Below are 24,496 nucleotides of genomic sequence, written 5' to 3'. Positions count from 1 at the left end.
TTTCATACGTTATAGTGTTCCATATATCTTGTGATGAAACTGCGCCCAGCCTAGCCAACATATAAAAAATTGCACTGTGTGCATGTTAATCTATATATTCCGGATTGATGATATTCATCTTTATTTACATTAACTGTACTATGATTTAAAAATATGTTTCTATTAGTGTTATTTGTTCTAAATGCTATTTGTAGATCTCGTTTTTTAAGGAATTTGTAATTTGGTGTAGGTGAAAGTAGCATATTTTGATTTGTTAGTCTTCTCTGGAATAAGATTAGTGGCCAGTTTAAGCTTTACTTTGTTAATGATTCAATTAATTGTCTCTATTTTGTAACCATTAATTAGTGCTAGTTCTTTTATAAATCTAAGTTCTTTGTTTAAGTTAACTGGTGATAAAGGTATCTTGAAAGCTCTGTATATTAGGCTGAAAAAAGAAGCTTGTTTATGGGATTTTGGATGAAGGGAATCATTTTTTATTGTAACTGGGGTGTGTGTTGGTTTTCTATATATCTGAAAGTGAAATTAAAAATCTGTATGTGTTACGTTTATATCTAGGAAATTTAATGAACCGTTGTTTTTATCCTCTTTGGTGAATTTTATGCACTATCTACCTTGTTTAAAAATTCTAGAATTTTTTCGGTTGTCAATTATCACAAATGTGTCGTCTACATAACCCCAACCGAAGGCATAGTCCTTCTATATTCGGTTTAATTTTAGATCCTAAATGATGCAACTGAAATAAAAAGCCCATTAATAGAACAATTGCCAAAATTGCTACAAGCTTTTAAATCAGATAACAGTAAAATTTCAAAATTTTTCCAACCGTAAACATCCCAATACATCAACAAATACAGCTCCCACTACAATTCCTTCCCCTACGCTGTCTACTCGCCCTCCTCACGTCATGCCAATGCCCAACACCCCGCCCATAGTCCCTTCTCTTCCCCCTCCACAAGCTAAGCTAGTATCCAATACCCGGCCCACAATTCCCTCCCCTATGCTTCCTACTTGCCCTCTTCACGTTACGTCAATGCCCAATGCTCCGCCCATAGCCCCTTCTCCATCTCCACCTACTTGCCCTCCACCACACCCGCCTCATTCATGTAACACAAGAAGTAAAAACACGACGACAAATAGTCTCAGTACTGCAACAAGCACAACTAAACAAAAAAGCGTGAAGCAAAGGGGTAAGTGATATTCCAGCTTCAGTGTACCCATGACGACATTTACAAACTATTACAAGCATAATAATCTTTTGTTACAGACACAATCATCCATGGCGTTGCAGTACACAATACATCACATCTATGTAACAATTATTGGTGCCTCTTTAAACTACGCTTAACAACAATCTGACCAGTAAATATTGGCCAACTTAAATCAGTTGAAGATTGTGAAGACTACAAGTATGATGAACACAACAGAGTATAAACCTTCCTTAATAATGATGTAGTTCTCATTTAATGAAAACACAACGGGAAAAATACTGCAAGTTTAATCATTTAACTTTCACGAATTTAATTTGAAACTCTGATAAATACACTAACAATATTTGAAAAATCAAGAAACAAACGAGAATTAGCCAAATCTTTCAATTTAATTGGCATATTTAATATGACTTGGACATCAATATTATGTCATTAATGTCTAGTCCATTAATGATACAATTTAATTGTCAATATTACTTGTTTACTTTTTAAGTAGTGATGGAAATTTATTGTGTAAAACATTTTCAATGAACCAAAATTATTATAAATAAGGTTTAATGTATGACTCAACCTTGAGAAAATCGTATAAAAGATGGCTGAAGATGCTCGATACAGCGAGCAAAACATGTCCCAATTAATGTTTGTACTGTAATGTCCCTTTAGAGACAATAAACATTCTATGTATTGAATTGAGTGCATAATAAAAACAAGAATTGTAAATACTAGTAGTAAGTTCAATACAGGTAAAAACATGAAATTGGTTTTATGCAACAAGAAGTGACATCTGTGGAAGTTTTGCAGCATGTGATAACAGCACTTGCTTGTGTCTCAGTTGTAAAGAAGGTACACCAGACTCAGCAAGCAGACTGGCTATGGGACTTGTATGAAAAGTCCTGTTGCCAATCTAACTCCACTGTGGTGGACACTACTATTTCTTTCTGATATATATGCTGTATGCTGTGGTCTAATCTCAATAAAATCTGTGCCCTATAAAGTGTAGGAGCACTGTGCGATCAGTCTCCTATACAGTGCCAGTAAAAACCTCAAAATATTGAGTATCTTCATGCATTTTACTTTTGACTGGCACACATGCAGCTGCCACGGTAACTTAATATCAAAAAGAAGTCCAAGAAATTGGTGCGTGTCTACTACATGAAGAGCAGCTTCACCTAAATAAAGTTCATGATGGGGATGATCAAAAGCTATGTTCTAAGGTACACTGTTCCGCTTTCTTAATAGCTTGCTGTAATTGTCATTCTGCGACTGTCATATTTTGTGAGCTATAATGCAGAGCAAAATAGTCCATATATAGCGACAGTATCACTGCTGAACCCACAGCAACGAAAATACCCTTTATGGCAATTGCAAACAGAGCGATATTGAGAACAGATTCCAGAGGGACTCCATTTTCCTGAATGTGGTATTATGAATATGCCCTCCCTACTCGGACATGGAATAGACAGACAAACAAAAAATTTGCAATAAAAACCGGCAAGTTACCACAGAATTTCCACTGATGCAGGTCAGAAAGATGCCATGTCCCCATGTGGTATCACAGGCCTTGTCAAAATCGAAAAAAACAGCCAATAAATGCTGTTTTTGAAGAAAAGTATCCTGGATAGAAGTCTCCTGTCATACAAAGTAGTCAGTGGTGGAACAAGCAGCTCTAAAGCCACAGTGGTACTTGAACAAAAACCCTCTCTTCTCCAGACACCACATCCATTCACAATCCTCTCAAACAGTTTAAACAGGCAGTAAGACAAATAGGTCTGTCACTTCCTGCATATTTTGGGTCTTTGTCAGATTTGATGAGACGATTTACTATCCTCTCTCACCACTGAGATGGAAACCCACAAACCCACCCTCTAACCAGACTCAATTGAACATCCTCGCTGAGGTGTTTTGACATCTGGTTATGAACATTATCTGGTAAGGGAGCTGTGACCTTGCAAAGCTCCAAGGCACTCTGGAATTCACTCTCTATAAAGAGCACATTATGATCATTTGCAGCGCGAGTAGCTAAACACAGATTATGGCGTTCTGCCTCTTGTTTCAGAGTAAAGAAAGCAGGATGCTAATTTCCAGAATCAGACACACTCATGAAGTGACTTGCTCAGTGATTAGCAACCGTGGGTGGATCTGTGACCATACAGCTGGCAATGGAAATTCCTGGTACAAAAGGCATAAAATGCATCAGAGTTTAGTCCAGATTTGAGATGATGGTGTATGTGCCATCATGGATGTCTCATACCTTTCCCATGAAGCTTTCTTACACTCACGCCCTAGCACGAAGTTTTGTAAATATTATTAAGTTAGCCATAGTAGGCTGCCTTTGATAGCGTTAATGTATGTAATGCTGCAATTTTTTCGTTCCATCGAGGAACAAGTTTTCATCGAGAAGTCCCAGAAAAAGATGGAATGGACTCCTCAGGGGTAGCAAGAATAACTTGTGTGATGTAAGTCACATCATGTATGCTCCGGCTATTTTGAGTCACTGAAGACTGCTAGTGATGTGAACTTTGGCCAATCAGCCCATTTTAGAATAAAATGGAGAGGAACCTTGATGGAATTCTGTTTCAACAAAGTAAGAACAATGGGGAAATGATCACTGTCACAGAGGTCGTTGTGTACATCTCACTAACGCAGGGAAACGAGGGATGGCTGCACAGACTAACGTCAGTGTGAGACAGGATTCCGTGCACTACGCTGAAGTGTGTTGGTTCCTCTGTATTGAAAATGCATAGATCCAGCTCTCCGATGGGCTTTAAAATCACCTAATAGGAGGAAAGGAGTGGGAGCTGATCTATACGGTCAATTAACCATTGATATTCAGAAGCTGGACCTATGGAAAATAAACATTACAAACTGCAGTCAATGACAGGCAACGAAACACATACCACTACTGCCTCCAGCTTAATTCTTAGTGGACTCATTTTTCTTTAGATATTAGAACGACCAAAGCCACTGGAAGCCTGGTTTGCATAACCCCGCTCTTTTGAGTATAGTTTAAATTTTCTCAAGATGATGTGGTCTGAGATTAGTTCCCTGAATAAAGACTATATTCTCCGCGATCTGACTGATGAGCTGGTACAGCTCATTAAGATGCTTGTCATATCCATTACAATTCCACTGTAAGAGTGCCAGAGTGTGAAACTTACTTTCTTGTTTTAGGTATAAGCGGCGAGACGGTTTCTAACCTAAACACAAACATCTCCATCTGAGTATGGAGAATTACCCTCAATGTTCATCACCTTGTCACCAGATGAGGTTTCTCAGGGGTAGAGGGTCCTGGAACGTTTCTTCACTTTTTAGAGGTAGTGGGGTGTACTCCCGTTGGCTCTGCAGCGTAGGGGTAGCGTGCCTGCATTTTACTCGGAGGCCCCGGGTTCGATTCCTGGCCAGGTCAGGGATTTTAACCTGCATCTGAGGGCTGGTTTGAGGTCCACTCAGCCTGCATGATTACAATTGAGGAGCTATCTGATGGCGAGATGGCGGCCCTGGTCTTGAAAGTGAGGAAAAACGGCCGAGAGATCCGTCGTGCTGACTGCACGACACCTTGTAATCGGGCTGAGCAGCGGTTGCTTGGTAGGCCATGGCCCTTCGGAGCTGTTGCACCATGAGGTTTGGTTTGGTTTGGGGTGTACTCCCATGAGGGGAGCATGCAGGTTTTGCACGAGGTGCTCCTACTGGTTCTGATGTATAACCTGCAAATGATGGGTGTGTTTCCCTTTCATAGGAAGGGTGAGGGAGCACTTAAGACAGGCTCTCTTCTTCCCTGGCTTTTCTTCATATTTAGATGGACTGAGAGGGGGATTCCCAGCCACAGTTGATGATGGTGCCTCTGCAGGTAGCTTTCACAACCTCTTGAGGGAGGGAAACTTGGCCTTCCACACTGTTGTGATAGCTTAGTTGCCTTCACTGGCACAGGCTTCTTTTGACCGAAGGTTGAGTGGTCCTGATTTTCGAGCTTTTACTCTTTGCGGCATTGCTCACTGATAGACTCTGTATACAATGCTAAAGTCTAATGGCTTGGCAAGTGTATTTGAGGGATGAAACTTACAGCACATTTCCTGATATGAAAGACCATCCAGTGTCTTCTCAGTGAGATAGACAGAACAGTTTTAATCTTAAGGAGAATGATGACCACGCCAGTTTGTGTATCTGTCTAGAGGTGCGCATGTCTACTGAACATGATAGATTTGGCCAGCTTGACATCATTCCCATTGGTCCTGATGGCAACCAACAACCTAGGGAAGCTGGATCCAAACTTTCATGCTCCAATTGTACCCAGGAGGTTGCCTCCCTGAGGGAATTAAATGTTGAAAACTTGGGAGGCAGACTACCCTGGACAGGTTTTGATTGCTTGGAATCCATGTCCAAAAATTCCTACCCAAATGCCACCCACTCTGATCAGGGGCCTCTGTAGTTGACAGTGCAGCCAAGGCAATACCCTCTGAGCACAGAAGGTATTACTCGGGGTCCATTGTTAAATGATGCCTTGGACGGGCTGCCACTTAGCTCCCACTCCTTTGTACTATCCCACTAATGCTCACCATGGAAACGTTTGACTGCTGGGTTCCCCCCCTTGGTCCGGTCTGCCTCCTTAGCCAACATGGTCACTTCATGTTTCCCTAAAGTACCCATACTTATGGCAAGATTTGCAGGACACTAAGTCAACATGAAGCACTGACCACCAGAGCATCCGTTCTCATATGAACCGCATAGGCATGTACTCCATAGCATATACAGAGTTTTTGCACAGGCAGGTGTTCGCCAGTGTGAGGACCTCTGTTTTCAGGCGGATACTAGCAGGCTACATGGTGCTCCCACCCGACGGGTTGTGGATACCCTCTGGGCTTTTCAGTTTAGTCGCACATGAAAGAGACCCTTCCCCAAGCAACACACACATAAATTTTGAACATTCTACACCTATTCCTTGAGAGGGACTGGTGGCCACGGCAACCCTTTTAATTGCCTTCTGCAACATGTAGCAATTACCTGTAAATGTATTCAAATGCTCCCACCCACAGGGTGTCCAATTCATAATTCCATTGCCACAATACATTTCTGCAACAAGGCCGCCCATTTTAGTCGCCTTGTACGGCAGGCCGAGAATACCATGGATGTATTCTACCGTCCCCCACCCACAGCGGTTGTATTGTCCCCTTCAAATTTGGCCTACAATAAGTATTTATTGTGTCTGCGAGTGCAAGATTATTATTCCATTAGCACGGGCGATATTCTTCAGCCCTGTGTTACAGAGACGTTCTCATTTGTACAGAACCGGTCTTGTTGGCGAGGGGAGCGAAGTATTGATTTTTTTTTATTGAGCTATCAGCTGTCCCCACGTGACCCACTGAGAGGAGCCAAGGTCGCCTCGACATGAATCACGCAAGTCCAAATCTCAGACGGAAGTACTTTCGAGAATTGTAATAGCCTATCAGACGCTAGACGTCGGCAAATTACGGACCATTATAGTGACACACCCCTTGTGCTGAATATGCTTAAATACCCCAGTTTCCAGAAGAAATGCCCTCTTTTGCTGTGTGCTCTGAGGCTCTCTTTTGCTGTATACTCCGATGCTGATACTCTGATGCTGATACTCCGATGTTCTTACATTCACGACGCAGACGCTTCTTGGATTAATTATTTGGCAGTACAATCAGTCACCCTTCATTAATATTTGGATCAACGAGTCTGGCAGATTTTCATAAACAAAGTTACGTATTTTTCATCTTTAAATTCATTGCGTGTGTGTATGGAACACCTCCTAAAATTGTTTGTCAGTTTCAGCTTCTACTGTGCGAGAAGAAGGAAGAAAATCGCCACCTGTTGGATCGAGTATTTCAAGATGTTGCTACACTATGAAGAGGAAGCCTACTACAACTCTACTTCGAACATCATGGCTACAATGGTGTGCTAAAATGTAGGCGATCTCTGACATGGGAGATAGCGACCGAGGGCAGATAACCTACCACATGTTCCAGATCATCGGCAGAGATCCAGTTCCATCATTCATTTAAGTACTCTTTTCTAATGTTTATCTGTTCATCTTTGTTGAAATAATGCTTACTTATTCATTAGTGGTAATATTTCTTCTAGTCTTGCAGTAGTTTTGAATATTTTCATCCTTCTTTCACATAGGATATGGTAGTATTGTCATTTGTGTGTGAGTGATTATTGGTCTCTATTAGAATAGCTAGAACGTGTGTGTGTCTTCTACGATTATTCTAGCTGTCCCATTTAATAGCCTAGTGTGATTTAAAAATCATTGTCCTCACCGATAATTAATAATTCAATTTTGAAAATTTTTTTTTGGAAGTCGTGTGGGACAGATTTATGGCATGTTGTGTTACGCTGGATTCTATATACGATTTTCTTCCTGTATGATTTAAGGTGTGTTAGTGTCATCTGGCATATTGTCGAATCCTAGTTTGCATGAATTTGAGATTTAGCACATATAATAATAATAATAATAATAATAATAATAATAATAATAATAATAATAATAATAATAATAATAATAATAATAATAATAATATTAATAAATTTTCATCTCGAGTTAAATAAATGAGTAAGGGTCATGAGTTTAAATATTGCTTGATCTTGTGTGTAATATGTTAATGTGTGCTCAATTAGGATGAATATGAGTCTGGAATATGGCAGAATCTTGACAGATCATTTACTGTATTTTACTGACTTGAGAATGGATCATTTACTGTGTGTTATTGACTTGTGAATCCATTTATTGAGTCTTATTTGGAGAATACGTGTTGTTGGACGTAATTTCTTCAAGTGGAGCACGTGTTAATTGATAGACTTGAGTTGAGTAATAATAATGTCGTGACTCATGAACCATTAAAGCGAATGCTGATATTTGACCTATAGTATGTGCGTTTTTGTGGACGACAATATTTTTTCAGATATCAACCGCCGATGTTATCATGACCAACGTTGTAAATTTCATCTTCTTTAACTAAGTGATCATCCAGACTTCATCACATTCCTGAGGGACGTAAATGAAATTTTCTTTCTCCGATACCGTCATCGAGAAATTTCAAATATCTAGGATAAAAATCAAATATAATATTCAAAGACTAGAATTCGTTGTAAACAATTCTCGTGTGCCTTAGTGTGAATGCTGTGTGTGTGATTGATAATTATTTCAGTGAATTCTGATATTTTCTTTGACTACGGTTTTGACCCGGCCACGTGTTTGTTACGTTGAGTTCTGGTTATCAGCATTGTTGTTTGAGTTGATCTAACTTTTTGAGAGTTAAACCTTTAGTGAATTTTATTTTGAATTTAGGTAGAGAAAGGTTCAGATTATCATACAGTAATGAATATGAAAGAATTATTTCAGGGGACGAGGTTCACCATTTCTTTTTGTAAAGCCTACAACGTTAAATATTTCCTTAGAAGTGTCAGATACTAAAGATTGACATCACGTTTGTCTGATAGAATATTAGAGAAAGTTTCAGAGTAATAATTATTGTACAAACACGATCTTGTGAAATTAAGTCCGATGGAGACATTTTTCAGTAATATTTCGATAAGATTTGGTTTCATTATTTTTTCAATTTAATTGAGGTAACGTTTAATTCAGTACATTAAAGAAGGAAAGTTTTATTTTGAGGCAATAAATGTAGACATAAATAGGTCTGATATTTCGATGTCCAAGATAAATATGAATCAGACAGTCTTTTTAATTTCTTTCAACTTGTAAATAATAACGACATTATTGAGAGGAGGTCCTCCCATGAAAATATAATTTTTTTTTTTGTATGTTTCATTGAGCCAGAAGTAGGCTAATAGCCATCTGTATATTTACAGAATTAATGTCGTCAAGGATATTGGAGAAATTAAGCACAGTGTTGAATGAACTGGCGGAGAAGAGAAAATAATTAACCATCAACATTTGTTCAATTTAAATTGTTATTGTTGAGTGCTAGTTTGTAATAAATGTCAAAAACCTGTTGTTTGATATTTTTTTATTATTGTCGCTAGTCCTTGTCTCTTTCCCTGCCTTCAAAAATAATGAACGATCCACCCTTGGGACTCTCGTTCTCTGGCTGAGCAAGCCCGGTAAGAAGGGGGCAGTATCTAGATGAAATTCAGTTGGATCTCAACAGAAATATACCTACACATGATACAATTATTATACTGTATTATTTAGGGGAGAAGATGATTGACTGTGGTAGAAAAATCATTTGATAAGGTGCTCTAACATAAGCTGTTTCCACTTTCTGAGCACATAGTTGTCCACAGCATGGGATATGTTCAGTGTTCAATTTATATTAACATCAAACTGCATTTATGAGGTTCGGCACAAAGAAATCATTGCCTAGCACAGATTCACAAGGAAGTAAGAAGAGGCTTTTTTCTCTCACCAAGATTATTTAATGTCTTCACTGAGTGGATCATAAATGAGTCCATACCATAGACCAAACTAGGCTTATGGTGGGAGGAAGACTAATTCAAGTCATCAAATTTGCCGATGACCAAGCTATATTATTGTTTATAAATTTCATTTTCCGTAATGATAGATTCAATGTATAGACAAGAAATGTGTTTTTCCACCAATCAATACTTAATTTATTATAAATAGATTACACTAGTACTGGTTTCGGCCCTTAATGGCCATCATCAGCTAGTACATGAGTGGTTTCCAGCCATTAGACAAAATCACAAGTTGTTATTATGTTAGACATCTGGATGTCTAATGGGGGATGGAAATGCAATATACAGTAGCATGAAGTTAAAATATCTATGGTCAAAGGTAAAAGTTACAATAAGTTAAGACATGAGTATACAAAACACATTAAAACATATGGGCCACAATATAAAACACTTAAAAAGTTTTAACACATTAAAATATGGTATGTATAGGTTAGACACTTATTAAAATTTAAGTTCGTATTGTTTAGATTCCATTCTTCTATCTTCTGTGTGGTTCCTTTGCTTCTATGTCATGTTGATTTAGCTGTATCAGGTAATCTTCGAAAATGTTCGGAGGCTGATATGTGTCATATTGGTATGGACCTTTGTCATGGAAAATGTTTCTATTATATAATCCAACTTTGATGTACTCCAGTAAATGTTTATATAATAAACTGCAGGTCTTGAGTTTGAATTTAGAAGCTGTTGGTGGCGACACCTCTCTCGTCTATGTTCGTTAAGTGGTTGTAGTCTGTCAAGATAAGCTAATATAAGTATAGTGTGTGTATGAAGGAATGCCTGGTGTGTGAATGGAAGGAGTACTTACTATTGTTGTTGTGGAGGTCTTGTACCAATATGTTTGAAGGCTTGCTGTGTTCTACTACGAGTGTGTCTGGGGCTCATATTAGCTGTGGAGGGGGATGTAGGTGGAGGGGAAGAAGGAGTGACTATTGGGGAAGTAGGGGTGGGGTCAGGCTTGTGATTCGTCGGTTTGTTAGGGCGTGTGTTTACTATTTTGAGGTAATCATTCTTTAATGCCGGAATGGCTTTATTAAAAATGATGCTGGTTTTCTCTGTAATATCATTAATGTTATGATTGGGATTAGCGTATTGGTCCAAAGAAATATAGAAATCTGTATATTGCATTTCCATCCCCCATTAGACATCCGGATGTCTAACATAACAACAACTTGTGATTTTGTCTAATGGCTGGAAACTAATCATGTACTAGCTGATGATGGCCGTTAAGGGCCGAAACCGGTACTAGAGACCAAGCTATAGTCGATCAAACTCCAACTATCCTATCATGAATGCTGCTACTGCTAAATGAGAAAGTCAAGGTCTATGTTGGTGATGGTGGTGGTGATTAACTTTTGTTTTAAGAGGAAGTACAATGAGGTAATCATCCTCTCTGAACATCATCATCATCATCATCATCATCCTAAACCATCTCCAGTTTCCCGGGTGTGGTATGAGCCTCCTCCATCTTATCCTGTACTTGTACCATTCTTTCTCCACCAACTTGTCCCAATCATGACCTCTCAGCAGTACATCATTCTTAACTAAATTTATCCATTTCCTTCGTGGCCTTCCCACGGGTCGTCTTCCTTCTACTTTTCTGTGAAATTCCTTCCTTGCAGTTCTGTTTACTGGCATCCTCTTCATGTGACCAAACCACTTCAGTCTTGATATCTGAATCTTATTGAGGAGAGAATCATCTATTCCTACTTCTTCTCTAATTTTCTCATTCCTAATCTTGTCTTTCCTGGTTTTCTGGATCATAGTGTGCAGGAATTTCATTTCAGCTGCCTGAAGTTTGGAATTATCTCTATTGGTCAGTGTTATGGTTTCGAGACTGTATGTAAGAATTGGTGTACAATAGGACTTGTATAATGTCATTTTTGTTTACATGGGTATTTGCTCATCCCACAGCAGGTGTCTTACCTGGTGGTAAAATTGTGTTGCCTTACTGATTCGATAGTTCACCTCATATTTTGCTAGGTTGTCATTAGATATAACGCTACCCAAGTATTTTAAAACTGGAACGCTGTCCAGTTGGGCTTCATTTAACATGACTATTGGTTCTGCTCCTTCCCCATACACTTTCATCACCACCGTCTTGATCTTGCTGATGTTTAAACCATATTTCTTAAACTCCTCATTGCAGCTTTGCATTCTCTCCCAATTCCTCTTCTGAGTCACTCCAGATCGCAACATCATCTGCAAATGTGAAGGCTTTGATATCTCCATGTTCTTTCCTTTTAATAAATTTCATTACTACATCCATTACAATAATAAATAGAAGTGGTGACAATGAGCTGCCCTGCTGCACTCCTCTCTTTGTTTCAAACCAGTCCGACAAACCATATCCTACTTGAATACAGCTTCTGTTCCCACTATACAACATTTTCACTTTGTCTATGAGGCTGTGTCGCACTTGAAGTTCTTTCATGCATTGCCAAATTCTTTCCCTTGGTACACTGTCGTATGCTTTCTCAATGTCCAAAAATATTAGAAATAAAGGCTTGTTCTTCTCCCAGTATTTTTCCATTAGTATCCTAATTGTAAATATAAGGTCTGTAGTTGACCTTCCTGGTCTGAAACCATAATGCTCTTCCTCTCTGAACATATTAGTGGAAAGTAAATTTAAAATAAATACAAAATTATTTATTCAACAAAGGAATTTGAAAACACAGTACAAAATAAAACAAAAAATAATTTATCTAGGCCAAAAAATTACTAACAAATCTAAAGGGAATGTGCATTCCCTGAGTAACAATACACTTGTAATTTATATGCACTTGATTAGTCCACTGTCACACATAAAGCTGATCAGATCAGCAATAGTTGCATCATCAGCTAGTATGCGTTCGAGTGTTTCCTGCAGGCCGAGGCTCCGTCTTAGGCCAGAGAGATCAGTGCACTCTGTGAAGATGTGGGCCACGGTGAAGCTGGCACCACAAGAACGCACTGGGGGTTCTTCCCTCTTTAGGAGATAAGAGTGGGTGGATTGTAAATGACCTATCTTCAGCCTACACAATACTATGGCCTCTCTCCGTGAAGGCCGGAAAGAGGATCGCCACACGGTAGTGGTCTTGTTAATTGCTTTCAGCTTGTTGGGAGTTTGGATAGGTAGCCACTCCGATTCCCAGGACGCCAAGATGGTTCGACGTAGCTGAGAACAAATATCTTTAGCAGGTACATTGACAGGTTTTGGAGGTAAAAGTACAGCTTCCTTTGCAGCTTCATCCGCACGTTCGTTTCCCGCAATCCCAACGTGGCTTGGAAGCCACGCAAAAGTGATTCTGGTGCCAGCATCACTTAAACTGGCTAAAAGGTCATGGATCTGCTGTACCAGGGGGTGTTGCGAGAAACAGGCTTCAATAGACTGCAGAGAGCTTAATGTGTTGGTACACATAAGAAAATGGCTTCTTTCATCATGTAGTGCAAAGTGCAGAGCCTCTAAGATGGCGTAAAGCTCCGCACTGTACACGCTACATACACTAGAAAGCGAGGTCTTCGTGCTCATATCATTGGTGACGAAAGAGCAACCAGCATTATCTCCAATTTTAGAAACATCCGTTAAGATATGCTTCGCGGCCGGATATTGGTGAACGAAGTCTCAGAATTGCCTCCGATAAATGGAAGAATCCGTGTTCACCTTGGGTCCACGGAGTAGATCCAGAGGTATATCCGTACGCGGAACCAACCACGGAAGTACCTCGCTGAAAGTTTGTTCAAGACAACCACTGATATCGATATTCAGATCACGATACAAGTTATCAATTCGAAACCCAACTGGTCGTGTGGCTTTCGGCTGGTTTTGGTACCTCTGGTGGTTTTGGGTACTAAAGATGCATTGATAGCCTGGATGTAGCGGCATTTCACGAATTTTGGCAGCATACGTGAGAGTAACTGCTGCCTCCTTATGTGTAAAGGTGGAACTCTCACTTCAGCGAGTAGGCTGGGAATGGGGCTAGTGTGGAAAGCTCCCGCTGCCAGCCTAACTGAATAATGTCCAAAAGGCTCAGCGTAGATTTTGATGCTGAGCCATAAGCCGCACTACCATAGTCAATTTGGGAGAGGACCGTTGCCGTGTAAAATCATAGCAGCACGGCACGGTCAGCACCCCACGAAGTGCCGCTGAGAAACTTAAGCATGTTAAGTCTGCCAAGTTAGTCTCTTATCAAAATGGAGACCCAGGAATCTGCAGGTGTCTACCACTGATAAGACACTATTTTGCAAGCGAAGCTCTGGTTCAGGATGTACAATCGGACATCGACAGAAGTGTACAACTGAGGTTTGTCGCCGCTGAAAATCGAAAACCATGCTGCAGGGCCCATCTGTCGACTCGGTTAATAGATTGCTGTAGCTGTCTCTCAGCAAATGCCACCCTTCCTGAACTGTAATGTAGAGCCAAGTCGTCTACATACAGTGATGGAACAACTGTGGACCCCGCAGTGGCAACTATGGCGTTGATGGCGACTGCGAACAGCGTGACACTCAGTACAGATCCCTGAGGTACTCCATTTTCCTGAACGTAATATTGAGAAAATGCATTCCCTACTTGGACTCAAAAGAGCCGGAGGGACATGAAGCTCTCAATAAACGCTGCCAAATTTCCCCAAAATCCCCACTGGTGTAGAGTGGAGAGAATTCCATATCACCAGGTAGTATCACAAGCTTTCTCCAGATCAGAAAACACAGTGACTAGGTGTTCCTTCCGGAGAAAGGCCTCCTGAATGGTGCTCTCCAGTCTGACCAGATAATCAGTGGCAGACCGATGAGAGCGAAACCCACACTGGTAGTTAGACAAGAGACCTTCCTTTTCCATGGCCCAAACAAGATGCTGGTTAACCATCCTTTCACATAGCTTACAAAGACTATTTGTAAGGCATATTGGCCTATAACTATCCAGAAGTTTTGGATCTTCACCTGCCTTGGGAATTGGTATCACAATTCCCTCACGCCATTGAGATGGAAACACTCCCTCACTCCATATTCTGTTGAATAGGGTGAGGATATCCTTGAGACATCTGTCACTAGGAGCCATATCTCTGCATAGTGCGAGTGCACTCCGCAACTCCCACTTCGTGAAGGGCACGTTTTAAGGATGCGAAGTACTAGAAGCAAAAGAGAAATGGTGTGCTTCAGCTTCACGTGCTTAATTGGAAGAAATGCAGAGTTGTATCTCCTAGAGCTGCACATATCTGCGAAATGTGACGCGATGTGGTCGGCAATGACTGAAAGAATCGTAACTATATCTCCATTAATAGAGATTCTGGGTACTGAGAGCACATTCTGTACTCCGACAATACGGCAGAGTTTTGTCCACACTTGTGATGACGGAGTATGTGCCGTGATGGATGACACATACTTTTCCCATGTAGTTTTCTTACTTTCTCAAATCAAAAAACAGGCCTTCGCGCGCGTAGACGCTTAAATGTGATATGATTGACCATCACAGGATTCCAACGATAATGCTTAAAAGCCCGTCAGTGATCACGTATGGCTGCTGCAATTTCACCCATCCACCATGGGACCTGTCTCCGGCGATAAATACCAAACGAGGAAGGAATTGTTTCCTCTGCAGCAGCCAAAATTCCAGTAGTAGTAGAAGAAACATGGTCGTCAACAGACTCCAGCATATCATCAGCCATCACTGTGCGTTTTGTAAACTCTGGCCAATTTGCCTGCCGAAGTAACCAGCGCTTGGGTACTTCGCACTGTCTTTGATTCAAGAGAGATAGAATTATCGGTAAGTGGTCACTATCACAGAGGTCATTGAGTACTTGCCACCATAGCAGGGGAACTAGTGCACAACTGCAGAAAGTGACATCCAGGTGTGAGAATGTGCCATGTGCACTGCTGAAATGTGTCGGTCCCCCTGTATTAAGCACGCAAAGATCAAACAGGTTGATCATTCGCTCGAGCATCCTCCCCCTAGCACAGGAAGATGGAGAACCCTATAGTATGTTACAGGCGTTCATGTTTCCCAGCATGAGGAAAGGAGGGGGCAACTGAATGATCAAATCTTGTAGTGCACGCATTTCAAGATTATAATCCGGTGGAAAATACACGTTGCAAACCGTTGTCATTACTAGCAACGGAGTATGAACTTCAACTGCATTTAGCTGAGTACAGAGCGGTACTTCTTCGCTGAAGACGTCAAAGTGAACGTCCCCAGTTGCCGCGCCATCCACAGCTACTCTGTCTTTGGAATAAAGACGATATCCTCTCATAGTCGTGTCACGTCCAGGTCTCAAACGAGATTCCTGAGATTTGGCAAAGAAAACATTGCCCAGCAAAGTTCACAAGGAAGAAAGACTAGGTTTTCTTCTCTCATCAGGATTATTTAATGTCTTCGCTGACTGGATCATAAATGAGTCTGTACCACAGACCAAACTAGGCTTAAAGTGGGAGGAAGACTAATTCAGGCCATCAAATTTGCCAACGACCAAGCTATAGTCGATCGAACTCCAACTATTAATGCTGCAACTGCCAAATGTGAAAGTTAAGGTCTGAGCCACACCCACCCTAGCTAACCTACACGCAAGGTTAAAAACGAGCATCGTAAATAAATAAATTAGGCGTGGATCCCGAACAGGAAGGGTGGAATACACAGCCCTGAACTGAAAACGTTACTCTCCTCAAACAATTCAAGCTAGTAACTAACACTACTTCCAGTAAAAATCTGTATAAATGATAAATGAGTATTTATTGTAATGTAATGTGAATCAAAGGGATTAATTAAGAGAAATATCTAGTAATAATAACAAGGTAATACATACATACTCGGCGTCAGCCTGAATGACAATCGTACCAAGGTTTCGTAACCTCCTCTTTTCTTACATACATCAGCACAGTTATTCTTGAGGTGTTAGCATTTATACAATCAGTGAGTTGCTCAGAACTACGAGGTGAATATCATTCACAAGATCTTTAATTGACCTTTCCTTCGGCGAGGAATAAAAACTCAAATTCAAGCGTGGGAGTCTTTTATCAATATATCCTCCCCTTTTTTTTTATCTTCTACTTTTTTAAAACAATACCTCACTCATATCGATTTTCACACACCAAGGAGTAGATAAAATTATAGTGTCATTAAACCAGAGAAATGCGAGACTAAGGAAATTGTCCACGAGGGGCACAGAGAAAGCTCCATGGAGCAATGAACGCAAAACAAAACAATAAGAGTAACATGGACCTGCGCACGGCCATGAAAGAAATAAATCAACACAGTGAGCTTCAGGTCATAAACAACATAGGCGCACACCAAATAGATTAAAGACTTCGCACCCAAGAGAAAATGAGGCGCGATAAGGAACAAATAAACATAAATTCAACAGACCGATACGTCATCTTAGCACCCAGCTCATTCATCTACACATTCATTCAAACACGCAATCTTTTGCTCTCAAAGACAAATAATTCCAGCAGATTGGTGCGAGTAAATAATACAAGGCAACACGTAGAGTGCAATACAGCATTTCACCAATAAGGTCTCACGTCAATATTAGATATACAGCTCATCGAGAGCAAACCGCAGCAGGACGTTTGTGACCCCACGGTCATGCATAGATCCACCATCTGCACACTGCGTACGGCTAGAATAGACCTTCTGGCCAACACACATCCATACCTCGAAACAATGGCAAAAAGTTCCATCAAGAAACTCATTAAAATAAATTGAGACCAGATTTTGACGCACCACAATCACCTTCACAGCTCACGCACATACCATTCTCGCCCCGAGTACCAAGATGGACTTCGGTCGGTCATAATAAAAAAGAAAAAGAAGAGCGATAATACATCAAATGTTACAAATTCAAAAAGTTACATTACCGTCTATATCATTCATTGAAGCATGCAAATGATGCAGTAGTTTAGCACAGTTTTGAACTTGTAAAACATCCATATGAAAAGTAAAGTATATCCTCCCTTTTTTTTAATCTTCTACTTTTTTTAAAACAATACTTCACTCATATCGATTTTCACACACCAAGGAGTAGATAAAATTATAGTGTCATTAAACCAGAGAAATGCGAGACTGTGTGTGTGGGCTCCATGTCTTAATTAACCAGCATTAACAGCACAACATTTACTTCAAGGAGAAGATACTGAAAAGGTCTCGCCGAGAAAAGATCCTTCTCGCTCGCGACAGAGGGAGCTGTCTTCTGTCGACAGAAGGTTGAAATACATAAACTATTGGAACAGTCAGATATCTACTCTTGGAGACATCGGTAAAATCACATTAGAAACCATGCTACATTAGCATGTTTCAGGTCTATGGAATGAAAATATCAGTAAAACAAAAGTAATGGTACTTAGCAAGAGCCTTGCCTATTACATGGCAAGCCAGTATAGCAAGTAACTCAGTTCAAATACCTTGACCAGATTATGACAGTAAATTTACAGTGCCATCAAGAAATTAGGACTGCAATAACTACGGAAAGCAATCCTTGTTGTGTCAAAATATAATGACCCTCAGCCTATGTAAACAAATAATGAAGGCATAGGTTTGGTGTGTAGCATTGTACTTTGCCGAAACCATGTTCATTAAGACAGACATCAAGAAGCTGGAAGCTTTCAAGATGGGGTGCTGGCACCAAATGGGGAAAGTACATTGGACAAGGACGATGACCAGTGCTGAACTATTTTCAAAGATCACTTATTTTTAGAACAGGCCGCGTATACATAGTGGCATGCTGACAACATTGTAGTTTAAGAGTAGATGTGAGCAATGAAGCTGTATGAAGGAGGTAAAGAAAGAGAAATGACTTTGATATCTTTGAATAAAATATAAATACCATCATCATCATCGATCATCTCCAGTTGCCCGGGCATGGTGTACGAGCCCTCTCCATCTTTGTCTGTCTATGAACCACTGTTCTCACATAACCTTCTCCCAATCTTGTCCTGCCTCCTAGACATCTTTCTTTACTAGATCGGTCTATTTTTCTCTACATCTGCCCACTGGTCTTTTTCCTTTTACTTTTCCTTCCTTATAGTCCTGCTTGCACTCATCCTTTTCACATGGCCAAACCACTTCAGTCTTTCCTTCTGGATCCTTTATAATAGGAAGTCTCCTATTCTCACCTCCTCCCGGACTTCTTTGTTCCTGCTCTTTTCCTTCTTCTATCCATCAGAACTGTTTGTGTAGTTCATAAACATTGTAAAAGATTTTGTATGCGAAGCTGCAAAATTTGTTAATATAGAGAAACCTCGGAATGCGAGTAACTTGGTCTATGAGTGTTTTGCAAGATGAGCAAACATTTTAAATAAATTGTAACTTGATAAGTGAGTGAGGTTCCGCAATACGAGCGTCATGCGTGCCTAGGTTTTCCCCTCCCCTGTTCGTTTGTTGAATGGATGAACGAGGTCTTTGGTCCTATCATGAGGAAATACCTTTCAGAAAATAATCTGACGCTCAAAGTCTTGCTGGTTATGGACAATGCTCCTGCTCATCCTCGAGGCCTTGAGGCCTTGAGGATGGCTTACTGGAGGAATTCAAGTTCGTTAAGGTTAAGTTCCTTCCTCCCAACACTACTCCAGCCTATGGATCAGCAAGTAATTTCGAACTTCAAGAAGCTATACACCAAAGCATTATTTCAGCAATGCTTCGAAGTAACCGAAGGAACAAACCTTGCCCTCCGAGAGTTTGGGAGAAATCATTTCCCCATCATGAACTGCCTGAAGATCATCGATAAAGCCTGGGATGGAGTCATCAAGAGAACTCTCACTTCCGCTTGGGGAAAGCTGTGGCCTGACTGTGTTCTTGGATGTAACTTTGAGGGGATTGTTGGTGACAATGAGCCGCTGATTGCTGATGAAATTGTGTCCTTAGGGAAGACTATGGGGCTGGAGGTGAATGAAGTGGAAATTGAAGAGCTGGTGGAAGTACATAGCCAGGAACTGACCACTAACGAACTGATTGACCTGCATCACGAACAACAGGAGGAGGATATGGCGATCTCGTCCGGGGAAGAGAAGGAGGAAAGGTCAATGGAATCTCTCACTTCACCTGAGATTCGGGATGTAGGAAACGGTGCAAAATTTTGTAGAAAAATATCACCCGCACGAGGCTGTAGCAGTGCGAGCGATGAATCAGTTCAATGACAATGCAATGTCACATTTTTGTGAAATCCTCAAAAAGAGGCAAAAGCAACAGTCATAGGACAGGTTCCTCATTAACGTCGCACGAAAATAAAACAATTCCAGTGAGCCAACAGATAGCAGTGATTCCGTTAGTGAAATTCGGGCTACACAGTAACTCTTCTCTTGTCATCTCCCGTCTTCCTCACACCAACACTGATTCTATTGTAAGGAAAAGTGCACCTTAATTTGTTTTACGTTATATTATGTTTTAGAAATGGTATGCAAATACATACATTTGTGTTGTGGACGAATCATCCGCCTTTCAATTGTTTCTTATGGGAAAACTTGCTTTGATATACGAGTGCTTTGGATTACTAGCGTGTTGCCAGAACGAATTATGCTCACAATTCAAAGTTCCACTGTACTGGAGCTTGTACAACTTTCACTACCACAGTTCTCTGTTTTGATCAGTTCAGAAGCTTTAAAGTGTGCCTTAAGTGACTGTTCAAATCATGCTGAGAAATTAGGTCAGCTCATCTCCAAGATTCAACAACTGGAAAAAATCCAAAGAAAAGCAGCTCGATTTGTTCTGGGTGATTTCCGACAAAAGAGTAGCGTTACAAAAATGTTGAAGAGATGGTTCAACACGTACTAAATGTACGTAACATGACCTAATAGGTTGAAAGTCGGTTTCGATTACAATGTGGTCGTGAAAATTCAATATTCATTGACTTGGCCCTGAACGGGCAACTTAAACGCACTCTACAGTGTGATGGTAGTAGTACCAGACCTGTAGCTCAGATCCTTTCCAACAGAACAAAGATGGCCTAGGCCACCATAGCTCAATTGGTAGAGCAACCGACGTGAAATCGGGAGGTTGTGGGTTCGGATCCCACTGGTGTCTGGTTGGCCATTTTTGTTCTGTACTTAACATCTCTTCAACACATACTAAATGTACGTAACACGACCTAATAGGTTGAAAGCCGGTTTTGATTACAATGCGGTCGTGAAAATTCAATATTCATAAAATTGTTTAGTCTGCATTCAACAGAACAGAAGCTGGAAATTAGAGCCTCATGATGACCCAGCTCATCTCCAAACACCGAGCAGACTCCAATAAGCAAGATCAGGCAGTACCTCGTAAGTTCAATTCATCTATGTATGATAAACATAATTGAATATGTGGTGGTGGAAAAAAATTATTGTACGGTTTTCCTTACTTACCGTTTTGTGCCGAGGATATATGAACCAAATCGGGTGTGACAGAAACAAAAATAATCTGAATGACAGAATCAAAAATAATGAAGCATCAAGATAAACATTAAAAATACAGTACTTTAAGCCTATCGCTGTTAGACAAAGTTATTATTGCAGGGCAGTAAGACAGTGAATATAGTAAAGCACTGCATAAGCATAATGAGAAATCAAGAGTAATAGATGTTTCAAATATCATTACAAATTGTGTAAGATTCTGTGGTGCATTTGAATTGGCACTAAGAGTACAGGAAAATCTAAATCCCAGTATCTTCAGAGGCCTAATAAATTTCAGTGCGAAAGTGGACCAATCCTAAGAGCACATTTAGACAAGGTGACTGTTTTCAAGGAGATCTCTAAAGTAATACAAAATGAACTTCTCCAGATTATGTTTGATAATTTGTTATATAACACTGTCGAATACAAGTACACTTAGGAGTCAACACTGAAAAAGGAATGGCTTCATTCTTAACAAATGATATTTTGTTGTAAAACCTACTTCCTAAAAGCTTATGTTTTATTTGTTATTTCCTGGTATCATGATTAAAGCTATCTTTCATCATTTGAAGGCCTTTATCAAAAGGTAAAATTGACTGCAACCACTACAAACTTCACTCGATGGTGTCTGTGGATTCCTTATAAAATGGTTTTGGTTTTTCCCTTGCATACTGTATGTCATCGAAGATATCATCTAAAATACAGTCATTACTGTATGTCATCAAAGATATCATCTAAAATACAGTCATTTCATGATGAAAGATATAGAACTCCCATATGTGATACTCACTGTTTGTTTTTCATCGACTGGTACAACTTGCAGTAGGTCTGCGAAGTACATGATTGTCTGAATCTGAAACAATAAGATATAAATCATTACTAGAACAGCAGTGGGGACATTAACAATTAATGCTTTGTACCGTATTTGCAACATTAATTCTTCGAATAACATTGATCGTAAAAGTGTACCTCAGCGCACTAGAGTAAATTGCCGGGAATGCAATAGCGCTCCTTACACAAGCAGTTTTGTATATGCTTGTAGTTGTCAGTTTTCTGACAGATAGCAGCATAAAGCAGATGATCCAGAATCCAAAAAGCCTGTAGTTTACCACAACTATCAAAGTAATCACTTTATTTATGGAGATATGATTGTTTTCAAATTGCTCAATTTTTGTACCCCATGCAAGAGTGTGAGCAGAAAAATGCCTTCAAGATGATGATTTAGCTGAGTATACCAACAGTCTGTGCCAATGATGGCTACACAGAGTCTGATTAAGATGTAACAATATCAGCGTCGTGTAGTCATGATGTTGGTGATGTTATTTCTGAGACAGGAAGTGAGAGTAGCAAAAACATTTCACAGTACCAGTAGTACTGTCATTGATGAAAGTATAGTACTACCAATTCAGAGAGTGACACAAATGAAAACAGTGTAAGCTATACCTAAATGCACAATACAGGGTTTAGTAAAAACTGATTTGAAAGACACACTTCAGTTCAAACCCTCCCAGCTGTTTCTCAAACCACCAGGTCCTAAACATGCTCCTCTAACTGATGTAGATCCTGTGCAGTATTTCAACCTGCTTTTTACATTACATATTTTGAATTTAATTGTGAAAGCAATGAGTAAGTACACAAATCAGTTCCTGTCTACTTGTAAACAAATGTCACTCCATTCAACAGCTCGACAATGGAGAGCTGTCACTGTCACAGAAATAAAAGCCTTTGAGGCAGTATTACTGGAAATGTTAAGGAGAGCTAGAGCTGAGCGTGAGCTGGTGAGCATAATCAAAGCCAAGAAAACAGTTTATGTAGGCCACGTTGTACGAGGTAGAAAGTACAGGCTTCTACACCTCATATTACAAGGAAAGGTAGAAGGCAAGCAAGGAGCTGGTAGATCATCAATGTCATGGCACCAAAACATCAAAGACTGGACTTGCATCAACAACACTGAACAACTCTTCAAGTTGGCTAAAGAAAGGAGCTGCTTTCTCCAGGGTGATCACCAGCGCCTGGAGGACTGGATATGACACTTGTATGAGGAGGAGGAGGATGAGGATGAGGAGGAGGGTATTACAAAAACAGTCAAGTACACTTTCATAATGGTTGACTGATTCAAGATAAATTTCTTGGTTTGGTACCATGTTTTCCAGTTAGAGATCATCAACATGTGTTTCAAAACATTTAACAATAGTAATAATAAATTCTCAAGATCTGGAGTGTACAAGTTGAAATGCACTCAATGCCAGACCAGTTATGTATATTAGGTCAAACTGGTCGCAGCTTCGAAATGTGGTTTAATGAGCATGTTAATGCCAAGAGATTCCATAAGTTCTCAGCTAATAGCAGCCATATGTCCAAATTTAACCATTCACTTACATCAACTGACCAAGATATGTCTGTCCTTTGATTAACTAATAAATGTACTCTACCAACATCATTGAAAATATATTCATTAAAATAGACCAAAGGTGCAATCCGAACTACAACTTGAACACAATATCCAAAATATATAAATATTTTATTTGAAGAGATTAATAAAAAAATTCTTCACAACACTGCAACAAGCTAGAACAACCATCTATTCCCACTCCCTCTCCTTAATCCCCTCATTCCTTCCTCTACATGCTCACTGCCGCAGGTATGCGACCAGCTTACACACAGTTCAGTTCAAGACAGCACACAGACTGATTATAATAACACAAGACCGGCGTAGACGTAAGTACTCTGATATACCTCCTTTCTGCATGGCCTAAGATTCTTCGAACTTGTTTCTTATCTATCGTTTCTTCCTTTTAGACACCTCCCATTCTAACATCTTGTAGAAATAAGCCTGGTATTCAGTCTGTGTACTTTTTTAAGAGAAGTTCCTCCTATTTAACACAATTTTAATAGAATCAACCTTCAGTAAAAAAGGAAATTGAACATTTCCTCAAGACTATTCATCAAGATTTTAATTAATATTACGTTGCAGCTTTGTGCAATCACACAATACCAGTGTATTTTTATGCCTGAAGTTTTTACAAATGAGGGATGTTTAACAAATGGTATTTTGCTACCCATTCTACATATTTCAACTGTAGATTGCTCGTATAGCGAGTTGACAACATTTAATGCTTTTTAATCGTCATACAGACAGAATAAGCTATAAGGATCACCCAGTGTCTTTTAATGTGAATTAATGCAACCTTGTTCCATTTTTGTCTTTTAACTTTGGTTGAAGATGTCCCTGTGAGGACTAAACATATCCCATTCCATCAAGATAATGTTATTCTGAAAAGGAATGAAAGAGAATTGTATCACAAAGATGGAATTTTTCCAAAAAGTACCATAACACTGTTAAGGCTCACAATACGGGCTTAATAATGAAATTTATTTCTTGTTATGAGAAAAGCAAGACCATGGTGATATCAAGCAGAGAAAGGCAAGGGAAAGGCATTGTGAAAATTGGTGGTCAAAGCCTTGAAATTGTGGACAATTTCAAATACTTAGGGAGTGAA

At 39.9% G+C, this 24,496-nt stretch overlaps 1 protein-coding gene across 1 annotated transcript in view; it reads right to left on the bottom strand.

The window, feature by feature from the left end:
* LOC136883438 (fatty acid synthase) overlaps positions 1-24,496 on the bottom strand; it is a 560,183-nt gene that overhangs the window by 9,739 nt on the left and 525,948 nt on the right. The window contains exon 35 of the mRNA XM_067155718.2: positions 21,787-21,849. Within this exon, the coding sequence (XP_067011819.2) occupies positions 21,787-21,849 (63 nt within the window). The remainder of the gene's footprint in view (positions 1-21,786; positions 21,850-24,496) is intronic.

The sequence above is a fragment of the Anabrus simplex genome, chromosome 11, assembly GCF_040414725.1.
Source record: "Anabrus simplex isolate iqAnaSimp1 chromosome 11, ASM4041472v1, whole genome shotgun sequence".
NCBI classification, from domain to species: Eukaryota; Metazoa; Arthropoda; class Insecta; order Orthoptera; family Tettigoniidae; genus Anabrus; species Anabrus simplex.
The sequence above is the reverse complement of the archived record's forward strand: the minus strand, read 5'-3'. Positions and strand labels throughout refer to the sequence as shown.